Genomic DNA, 11,839 nt, shown 5'->3' on the forward strand with positions numbered 1-11,839 from the left:
TTCTTTCAAGCTGGAGACCTTAAAACTATTTGAGACTTAGATTCTGGCTTTGATGATCTTAATAAGTATACCTCATTCTTTGATTTAGATATCGACAATCTCCAGTACACTTTCGATTCAAATGCAAACACAAATAGTCTCCCCGACTCATCTCTTACTCATTTGGTTGATTTGGGTTTTGCCTTATCTCAAACGGGAAATGGATCAAACTAGCTGAAAGCCACACAAATTTTATTGGTAAAGAACACAGCCTCTTTAATTGTTTTTTTTAAGATTTGGGTTAGTTATTAGAGTAAACTTCCGTTTTGTTCACTGTGGTTTGGTCGTTTTAATGGTTTTGCTCAAATCCTTTAAAAATAGCCATTTTACTCCAATAGTTTACCATGGTTTTTTTTCCATTTTGCTCCCCGAATCTTAACTCAGTTAAATCATTCAACTAAGGGTAGGAGTATTTTAGTAATTTTATATATAAGTAATTAAATATATATTATTAATTCCTTGAATCTATAAGATTGCCAAAGCTAGGGAGCGCAGGAGGCAAGATCTAGGGGTAGTGATGTTATAAAGGGAGAGGATGGACGTGTCTTAATCAAGGAACATGACATTAAGTCGAGATGGCAAACTTACTTCCACAAACTTTTCAACGGAGATGGGGCTTACCAACAACAAAGAGACAACTCGATTACACAGAGACAACAACGAAATAACTGTTATTGTAGGCGTATCACACAAGGAGAGGTGATGGTAGCACTTAGGAAGATGGGAAGGGCTAAGGCAGTGGGTCCGGACAACATACCAATTGACGTGTGGAAGTTCTTAGGACAGGACGGAGTTTAATGGCTAACTAACTTGTTCAATCTCTTTTTCAACTCTGGAAAAATGCCAGACCAGTGGAGGAGTAGTATTGTAGTGCCTTTATATAAGAACAAGGGAGACGCCCAATGTTGTGGTAGTTATAGAGGGATTAAGTTGTTAAGCCATACTATGAAACTATGGGAGAGGGTGATTGAGACTAGAATTAGAAAAGAAACCTAGGTTATGGTAAACCAATTTGGTTTCATGATAGGGCGGTCAACTACAGAAGCGATACACATTCTGTTGGACTCTGTATGCCCAAGACACAATATTAAATTGATGTGGCTAGTACGTTATGATCCAAGACGAGTCAAACCCAAATACAAGCTAGACAAACACTTATAATATTTACTAGTCACTTACCCGCGCGATGCGGCGGGAGTGGCGATTTACAATAGGATACTCGTTTACCATTAGTTTATCCGTTGTCTCGTGATATATCGTATAGTACTTAAGTTAGTTTTCTTATTCGTGATCTTCTACAAGAATAGTACAAAACAAGAAAGTAGATGTAATTAAAAACAAGAAGAGTTCAAAACAGTCAAGTAGCTGGACAAAACAATAAAAACAAAATGAGGGGAGTCTCTTGTATCTCTTCCTGTTTTACCAATACATCCGTTCGCTTATGACTTTCTTGTATCTTCTCCTGTCCTGTACCAGATTTAGACACATAAAAAAATGTTACACGCTTACAGGTGCTTTAAAATAGTAATTAAAAAGTAATTTCTGGAAGCAAATAAGGCACAAAATCACTAACTTACCTTCGTTTTGATACGGATGCGATTAATTAATCACGCAACACTTCCTGGTAGACAACATTTGATGTGTAAACTCCGCGTTGTTTGAATTCTTTGGCGAGATGTACCAACACCTTCGTACTTTGTCTTGAAATCCCTCTTGATAACGCGACATAAAGTTGTCCATGTGAAAATACAGAATCCGGTAGATAAATACCAACGTTCGGAATTGTTTGACCTTGAGCTTTATTAATCGTCATGGAAAAGCTAAGTCGAATTGGAAATTGTTTTCTTTTCAGCTTGAATGGGAACATGTCATCTTCAGAAAGGGTTAGAGGGATTCTTGGCAAAAAAACTCTTTTTCCGGCATGTTGACCGACTGCAATTTCCGCATCAATAACATTTCGCATGAAACCCTTACATATCAACCGCGTGCCATTACACAGGCCATGTGATGGATCGATATTACGTAACAATATTATTGGGCATCCAATTTTTAAACGAAGCTTATGAGGCGGCAAACCACTAACATTTAGCGAATTTAAGAACTCGACCGGATAGAAGTTGCGCTGATCGTCTTCAGCTTCATCAAAACTGTAATAAACTTTTTCCTCCCCTTGAAAAATTTCAATCATTTGATTATTAATCTCGTCAACACTATCATTTTTAGTTGACAATATTGCTCTAGAGATTATATAATCTGAAGAATATACATTATCTTCAATTGATGGAAAGATGGCATGGATCAATTCTTTTATAGCGTTTTCTCTGTTGTTGCACTGAATTGTCATGTCATCAGGTATGCGGATATAGTTTCCTTCGATTGGTTCTTCAGTTCCATCGCCGACTCTTAAAAGAAATTTAGAAAACCATGGATCTTTTAGCGCTCTCATATTTATGGTCAACCGCATCTTCTTAGTCAAAGACCAAAGAGGTGACATTCGTACGCTGGAGTCTACAATTTGTGCTCGAGTGCCACGTTTAATAACCGGCAACACTTGTCTGAAGTCACCTCCCATAACCATTATCTTTCCACCAAATGGGAGACTAACACCTATAATGTCTTGGAATGTACGATCGACTGCCTCTATCGCCTGTCGTTTAGCCATCGACGCTTCATCCCATATGATTATTTTGGCAGACCGAATCAGTTTAGCGGCCCCACTCTGTTTTTTGATATTGCACATTGAATTATTTTCAAGATTAAGAGGAATCTTGAATCTCGAGTGAGCCGCTGCACCTGATGAAGCTGTTGCGAGGGCAATAAGACCACGTGACCGAATTTCAGTTAGCAAGGCAATGTACAAAAATGTTTTTCCAGTTCCACCTGGACCATCAATAAAGAATACGCCTGGAAGATCATTATCAACATGCATCATGATCTCATCAAACACGTTTTTTTGGTCCGAATTAAGTGAATCTTTGGCACTCAAGTGTTCAGGTTCCAAAACAATCCCATACTCTTCTTGTAACTCACGATAACCTGCATCTTGTAAGTTAACATTGTCTATTATCTTAGGAAGGTCGAACTCATTGAAATTTTTACCCATGGATTGTACCAAGACACTAATTTCGGTAAGAACCATATTTTGAACTCGTTCTATAGTTTGACAGTGTAACCGATGATCTTCAGACAATGAATCAAAGTGGTCATTCCATAACTTTCGAATATCTCCAGGTTGGCAAAAAATCATTATGGTCGCAAATAACATTCTAAGAGCATTGGGAAACTGAAATGTAGAGGCTTCTTCGAGACATTGTGATAGATATACATCGTCTTCTATTAAGCCTAACTCAAGAGCTGCTTTCCGAAATGTCGCACACTGTTGACCATTAACTGTGCAAAGATGTTCAAAAGAAGTAGGCCCTCTAACATTTGACAAAAGTAGGCGTAAGTAGTACCTTTCTCCTTCGGCTGGATTAGCGGAAACGATACGACCTCTTTGTTTTTTACCGAAACGACGACTCCAACGGCGTGTGCTTCCATTCCACGTAAAGTGTTTTGGAAAATCTTTATACAAATGTACCCTTGCTGTTTCATCATTTCTATTTATCTCAAAAAATGCTGTTAGCATGGTTCTCTTATCCCTTTCCCTATCAACAATATTAGGCATCAACTCATCATCTCTAAATCTAACCATCTGATTATTTGGGAGATGAAGTTGTAAGGCTAGAACAGCAGGAAAGATTTGAGAAAGAGAGAAGGAAAAAATGCGCCACATAGCCTCTGGGGGCGATATGTAGCGTGCATCTTGAAATCTTTTTATCTCATTAATAACAACCCCTGGCTCACTTTGATCGACTTGAATAACCTGTTTGTCATGTCCTTTATAAACATATTTGAAAAGATATTTCACAGATTTTATACTTGAGCAAACTTCAACATTCATGTGGCAGTTAAACATCATCAAAAGCCTTGGGTTATATGGGACCACCCATCTGTTATCAAGTGTTTGTCCTCGTAGGTCCACTTCTATCCCGGTGTCTCTCCTTCGATACAACGGATACGAATCTTCTCCTTGTGTCGTCTGTTCGTTAAATTGTCTAGGATAGTGAAAACGACAAATTTTAGGATCACCCTGCATACAAGGACTGCTTGATCGTAAATTGCCGCAAGGACCGTGAATCATGTGCTTGACAACCATCTCATGCAATCTGGGATGTGTTAGTTTGTTAGGAATTTCAGTACACACAACCTTATCATAATGGTCCGCGTTATTGATCTTGTGTTGCGGGTACATGATTAGGAGAAAATGTGCGTGCGGCAAACCCCGCTTTTGAAATTCAATGACATAGACGTATGCCTTAACTTCCCCGAGGACATGTTTCTTGAAGAGTTGATCCTTAAGATCTTCTAATTTAGCCCAGAACACTCTTGAAACAAGGTCTGGACGATCTGTAGCAGTTTGACCAACATGTAAGTTATCACATATCTCAGGCCACTTAGGATTACATGTCATTGTAAGGAATACATCAGGCTTGCCGTCATCTTGAACTAACGTCATCGCGTCTAGAAACCGATGACGCATGTCGCGAGGCCCCCCGATGAAAGATGCAGGCAACACAATTCTTTTCCCGACTCTGTTTGCATGAACCTCACCAGTATTGACGCAATCCACAATACCTTGGTACAATTCGGCCCAAATCTTAGCCTGGTTTCTCTCACAAAATTCTAAGCGTGACGTCTCAATTTTGATGTAAACATCAACCACAAACTGCTGTAGCAGCCTACCACCGAACAAAAGCAGATTATCGGTAGATCGAATCTGGAACTTGTAACAGTAGTACTCTCGCATAGCCACGGTTGTTCTACCACTTCGTGTGTTTGCCTCTGAACGATGAAGATGTATTAAAAACAAACAGTTAATAAAAATAAAACGTATCATTGATTTTTATGATCTTCACTTAAAAAAGGATAACAAATTGTTGGTACCTTCCATTTCTCCTTCGATGTTGTCATTGTTGCGAACCTCATTGATTGATACTCCTTGACGTGGTATGTTACCATGCCAACCTGACTCACCATTAGGAAAAAATAGAGGATACGACAATGGATCGTAACAGCTGAAGTACGGATGAATAGTTTGACTATATTCAGACCTACCGTACACAACAATACTTCGTTTATATGAAGTGATATTGTCATTACCTTCAACCCAAATACCAGCAACCTATATAATTGTGAACTATAAGTAAGTAAAATAAGCAATACAATTAAATAATTGCAATTAATATAATATTATATATACCTCCGATGTCGTTGGTCGGTTGTACACCCTTTGGTCAAGTTCAACCGAAGTATTCAAAGTGACTCTATAGTTGTCCAGGGGTCCTAGTTCCGCAAGTCATCTAAATGTATCGACATATGGGTTTGTAGAAAGAACACGTGTTAAAATCTGAGTAATACGCCGATCAAGATTTGGCCATCGGAGTCTGTGATCTAACTCAGTATCTGGATCGTAAAAATACAACTGCAAGTACCTAGGGGTCCCATCCCTCGGAACTAATTGGTCGATTCTGTGATATATTCCTTTATGTGCACGAAAAGTATATACGCCGTCTCTCATATTGTTCAATGTATCATCCAATGTCACACCCATTGAGGCAAAAGAAAAATTGGTGTTATAAGCACGAATGTTTTGCCTAAACATATCTCCAATTTCATCTTGAGACGTGAAAAGTCGGTACAATTCCTCTGGAATTTCTAAGTTTGCTAACACAGTTTTCCCACTCATACAACAAAAGGTATCAAATTCATACTGAAATCGTTTTGCTCCACAATTAGGACATGCACCTCGTTCCTTTAAAACACGATGCTCTCCAGGTACACCATTGTAAACAAAATTATAAGGATCATCTTGCACGCTCCCATCTTGGAAGGAAGGTTGATCAATTACTTCAGCAAATTGGGGTAATAAAGTACGCGGATGAATTCGAAAACCTAAAAAAATGGTGAATTAAGTAATGAAGGTTGTAAAAGATGTCGAGTTCGAAAAAAAAAAGAAATCATTGTTAAATAAATAGAAACCTGGTGATGTTCTATGCCTAGCTTCGTCAATTACAGATGGGAATGTGGTTGTCGGCGTAACATCATCTATCGGGGTTTGGTTGACTTGACTGCCATTTGAAATACGCATTCCATTATCGTTTCGTGTATTAGAACATCCTTTATTGTACTCCTTGCGTTTTATAGTAGAAACACTTGAGGCGTTCTCATTTGTTGTTTGTGTAAATTGAGTAATATTACTTTGTAAACTTCTTAACGGCGTCCTTTCTGTTGACCTATTACTCATTAAAGATATTGATGAAGCACTTTGGGAGCCATCACCACTCCCAAATTTAGATACTTTGTTATTTTCTTTGCGTGCAGCATAGTATCTTTTGTGATACTCTTTTCGTTTTTCAGCTTTAGTAGATCCGCTCGAGCTAGAAGCATGATTACGATGGTTTGGTTGTCCATTAGTCATTGTAAATTGACAAAGTGACAAATACCTTGCAAATTAAATAAAAGAAAATTATCATAGATGATGAAATTCTCAAATCATTACAACATTCAAACACATGACTTAGAGAAAAACAAACTGAATGATAACATTGAAATACATAATGATAACATTAAAATACATGACTTAAGCCGAATATCATGACTTAGAGAAAAAAACACAAATCCTTAAAATATTGACATACATAATGATAACATTAAGTGAAAGCCAAACTAAATACTTGGTGAAACAATGGTCTCCACAAACACCGCACCCTTAAAACCTCGAAACCAAGTAACGGGATAAAAACATTCGAAGGGCTTCATATCCATTTCAATTGTAAACAACTTCCCTAATTTAGTCATCACAAACCAATTACCATTTGTCACATAATGTGTTATATCGCACCACAATGACAATGATATCGAGGGGATCGGAGGACATGATAAGACCTTAATCCAGTAATCCCCTTGTAGCGTCCATAGGTCAATTGTCATCTCAAACATGCCAGTGCTAGCAAACATGTGAAGCTCATTTTTTACATTCACTAAAACACCTTGAACCATTCCTGTAGAAGGAACGGGTGGAAAGCTTATCTCCTTGAACTGCTCCGAATTAACATCAAAACAAATCACTACATTCGTACCTCCAACCCAACATTCGCAAACAGTGAAATATAGAGTACCACCACAAAATGTGCCAGCTGACCAATTGAAATGAGGGCTTAGGTACTCTTGTCTTGTTATGAAAGGAATATTTCTCCAAGAGTCTACTTCCCTAGAATAAACATAGACACCAAGTACACCACTCCTACGCGTTATATGCAAGACCTTGTAATCATCGTCAGCGTCAACGTACAAACCAATGGCATCAAGGTTATTTATATAGAATCCATGAGAATCAGGGGTTGACAAATGCTTGAAATCAGTAGTTGTTGGATTCCAAAGAAGCAGCTCGTATGTATGATTCAAGCAAACACACAACAATCCGTTCAAATGTGAAAGTATTGAGACATCATTATTATGGTGATGGAATGGAAATGTAACTATGGAGCTTGGCCCATAGTCATTGGATTGAAAGATGATCGGATGAACAGAGCATGTTAGGTCGTCAATTAGTAGAACTCTCTGGTTAGATGAAACTAATGAGCGAGAACAATGTATCCTTACGAAATCTTGTGTTGACAGTAACGCGTACCATTGCTTACATACACTCTTAGAACGACCTACATCCTTCGCTGGCACCCTCGTTAATATCTCAAACACGATTGTATGAACAGGAAGGTCAGCCATGGTTATACCTTCGTTTAACATAGACAATGATTATTTAGTTGTCCAATCTAAGAAGATTATAGTTAGGTGAAAAATAGGTGTAAAGCAAGTAATATAACATACTTGTAATATCATATTATAAGATTAGACAAAGTAAAATATACTTCTACAATTACTTCAATATGAGGGGAAAAAAAGCAAAACAAGAAACATCAAGAGAGACTTTAATATTCAACAAGTGAACATATAACAACACCAAATGTTTCTAACTTAAACACAAACTTGGATAACGATCCATAATTTAAATATCCCGTGCCTCGACCATATCTGGTTCATACGTAATCGTACTCAACTCCGTAGACTTCAAAATATTAACTGAAATAACAAATAAAATATAACTTTTATTAAATTACATGAGCCATTAAATCTAACTAATTTTTAGAATATTGATGTGTAAATCATAACATACTATCTGGTAGATGAACCAACTTGACACGCGATACATATATGATAGACTTTTGTTGCACGGCTCGAATGGTATGTATAACATCGGAAGGCTTCAGGGCGGACAAAAACATTTGTATTGTGTGACCACTGTATATTACGATTTTGGATTAAACTTCTGCTAATAATAATATTTTCTTACATATAATGTAAATATTATGTTTGTAATATGTTAATAATAAATAATAACTTACGTCTTATCTGGAAGAGAAAGTTCAAAACAACATTGATCACGTTTGCCTTCTATTATTCTCCCAACCACATCTATAACAAAATCAGCCAAATCGTATACACTATATTATACATACATATATAAACCTTTATATATTTAATAAAAAAATATAGATAGAGTGTCGGATATGTACCAACAATAATTTTTTGAGGTCTCCTGTCATGCTTCAATTCTATAATGGAAGGGACTAATGGATATAAAATAGCACCCCTTGGAATCGTAAGCATAAGTGAAGAAAGCTTTGTATATTCGTTGATGACAATTTTTTTCTCGGACCAAACTAACACGTAATTCTGGTACTTTGGGTACTCATGATATTTGAGATTCTCAATTTGGAAATGATTTAAGGAAAAAAAAACCACCCATCAATGCCGCGTCGTTATATATGTGTATCAAATGTTGTGGTACGAAGGCAACAATTTTTTGTCTCTAAAAAGAAAAGAAATTTAGTGGTGGAAAAACGCTTACTCGTATAACACAAAGTAAATTAAAATAATGTTCTTACGTGTTGATCAAGAAAAATAACCACTAATCTCTTTTCATCCACGTCATGCCAAATAAACTCCACCTTAACAAAGATTATATTATACCATGCTCTATCATTTGTCAATGATGAAAATTCTTCAACGGAAAAATGATCAGACATATCCTATTAAGTGTTTAATGTTAGTTAACTAAAAAATAAAAATTCCAGAAACTTAAATTTAAACTAAAACATGATTAAAATTAAACAACAACAAATTTAAATTTAAAGTAATACATAATTAAAACTTACATAATTAAGATTCAAACTAATTCGAGAAAAAAAAACTACAGGAAATGTAAAAGTTGTTCTAAGGTTCCCAAACCATTTCTTCATCATCCAATGGTGGTTAATAAACCGCCCCAGGGTCAGTTTCGTACCCTTCAGCCCAGCTCGGTAGTTCTTGTGTTTGACTGTGGTTTTCCATATAAGGGGGGTTTGAAGGTGGAGGATGCATAGGCAGTATAGGAGTATTTGCCACAGGACGATGATGCCCCTCCTCAATTTGTAGTCCACCAAATTGTAGTTGAGCGAATGTATAGTCATACGCCCAATTCAACTCTTCATCCGTCCAACCAAATGGAAATGATTTAAGGAAAAAAAAAACCACCCATCAATGCCGCGTCGTTATATATGTGTATCAAATGTTGTGGTACGAAGGCAACAATTTTTTGTCTCTAAAAAGAAAAGAAATTTAGTGGTGGAAAAACGCTTACTCGTATAACACAAAGTAAATTAAAATAATGTTCTTACGTGTTGATCAAGAAAAATAACCACTAATCTCTTTTCATCCACGTCATGCCAAATAAACTCCACCTTAACAAAGATTATATTATACCATGCTCTATCATTTGTCAATGATGAAAATTCTTCAACGGAAAAATGATCAGACATATCCTATTAAGTGTTTAATGTTAGTTAACTAAAAAATAAAAATTCCAGAAACTTAAATTTAAACGAAAACATGATTAAAATTAAACAACAACAAATTTAAATTTAAAGTAATACATAATTAAAACTTACATAATTAAGATTCAAACTAATTCGAGAAAAAAAAACTACAGGAAATGTAAAAGTTGTTCTAAGGTTCCCAAACCATTTCTTCATCATCCAATGGTGGTTAATAAACCGCCCCAGGGTCAGTTTCGTACCCTTCAGCCCAGCTCGGTAGTTCTTGTGTTTGACTGTGGTTTTCCACATAAGGGGGGTTTGAAGGTGGAGGATGCATAGGCAGTATAGGAGTATTTGCCACAGGACGATGATGCCCCTCCTCAATTTGTAGTCCACCAAATTGTAGTTGAGCGAATGTATAGTCATACGCCCAATTCAACTCTTCATCCGTCCAACCAAATGGATCATCGTGTTCAACGTTTGTCACCGGATGAGGGTTTGCCACCGGAGGTGGGTTTGACACCGGAGGTGGGTTTGACACCGGAGGTGGGTTTGACACCGGAGGTGGGTTTGACACCGGAGGTGGGTTTGACACCGGAGGTGGGTTTGACACCGGAGGTGGGTTTGACACCAGAGGTGGGTTTGTTGATCCTTGTGGTTCAATAGGAATTGGATAACCACCACCCATACCTCTCAATTGATATTTGTTTGGAGTGATTTATAAACTGAAAAATACAATTTTGATTGTATATAAAGATCAATTTTAAAGCATATAAAAATAGTTTGATTAAATATAAAAAAAGGATTGTGTAAACCTTTTGATACTAACAGTTAACGCTCTTTGTGATACTATTTGAAACAGATTGTTGGGTCTTAGAATGACCTTTTGTTCATTCTATTTTGCTGATTGCTGATTGGTAATGGCATGGTTATATTGGGTAAATTTGCAATTTTTTTCATTAAATAAGGGGAATGACCTAACTAAAAGAGTATAAAATGACCACACACAATAATGAGTATAAAATGACCACACACAATAATGAATTATAAATGTCAGTAAACACATCTTATAAATGACCACACACAATAATGAATTACCAATGATGATGTGTCAGGTATCTTTAATTTTTTTTATTCTTTAATATGATGTGGAAAAAATAAATAATGACATGGATTTTTATATAAATTTAGATAACTGGATAATTGAATATTTATATAAATTTAATAGAAATCAAATAAAGAGCATTGTTTATTCATTCATATAATGTACTATGTTTAATTCCATACATGAGAAATGATATAATGTATATTTTTACCTTTTTTGAGCATTGTTTATTCATTCATACAATGTATTTGGGCCTACTGTTTCATCAGGACTTGTGTTACTCGTGTATGAATTCTAGAATATTCTAATTTATTAGAATTAAATTAAAAATTGGTATACAAAGTAATGTATTTTGTCGTTCATACCTGAAGCCATTATATGTTTTCTTTGGTAGCATGTATAATCAAATCTTTCATGACGACCCTATAATAAGGCGAATGATGATTATCGATGTCGCTTGACGTTGGTTCTAGTCGTGTTAGGGTTTTTTACGGACTTTTTTTCTTTTATGTATTGAATTAGGTTATTTGATGCCTCCTTTACGAACCGGTGATCAAGATGTACTTTTAACTCTGTCTTAGGTTACGTCGTTACAAAAATAATAAAGTAATAACACACTCATCATTAGCCATACGCGTAATCTTTTAACTGCCCTTCATGCCCCGACTAAATTGTTTGCATAATTGCATGGTTATCGAACGTTAAAGCCTTTTAAGCCGGAAGAATCCATTGACCAAAA

At 36.3% G+C, this 11,839-nt stretch overlaps 2 protein-coding genes across 2 annotated transcripts; both read right to left on the minus strand.

Moving 5' to 3' along the window:
• Positions 1–1,642: 1,642 nt before the first annotated feature.
• Positions 1,643–6,559, minus strand: LOC110892815. The gene is made up of 5 exons (XM_022139960.1): positions 6,121–6,559; positions 5,500–6,033; positions 5,342–5,424; positions 5,026–5,263; positions 1,643–4,923 (listed from the first exon to the last, which is right to left on the minus strand). The coding sequence occupies exons 1-5, from the start codon at positions 6,557–6,559 to the stop codon at positions 1,643–1,645; spliced, it is 4,575 nt and encodes a 1,524-aa protein (XP_021995652.1).
• Positions 6,560–6,807: 248 nt separating this feature from the next.
• Positions 6,808–7,866, minus strand: LOC110892814 (putative F-box only protein 15). Its single transcript, XM_022139959.1, has one exon. It carries the CDS (start codon positions 7,864–7,866, stop codon positions 6,808–6,810), a length of 1,059 nt encoding a protein of 352 aa, XP_021995651.1.
• Positions 7,867–11,839: the final 3,973 nt, after the last annotated feature.

The sequence above is a fragment of the Helianthus annuus genome, chromosome 12 (genome assembly GCF_002127325.2).
Source record: "Helianthus annuus cultivar XRQ/B chromosome 12, HanXRQr2.0-SUNRISE, whole genome shotgun sequence".
NCBI classification, from domain to species: domain Eukaryota; kingdom Viridiplantae; phylum Streptophyta; class Magnoliopsida; order Asterales; family Asteraceae; genus Helianthus; species Helianthus annuus.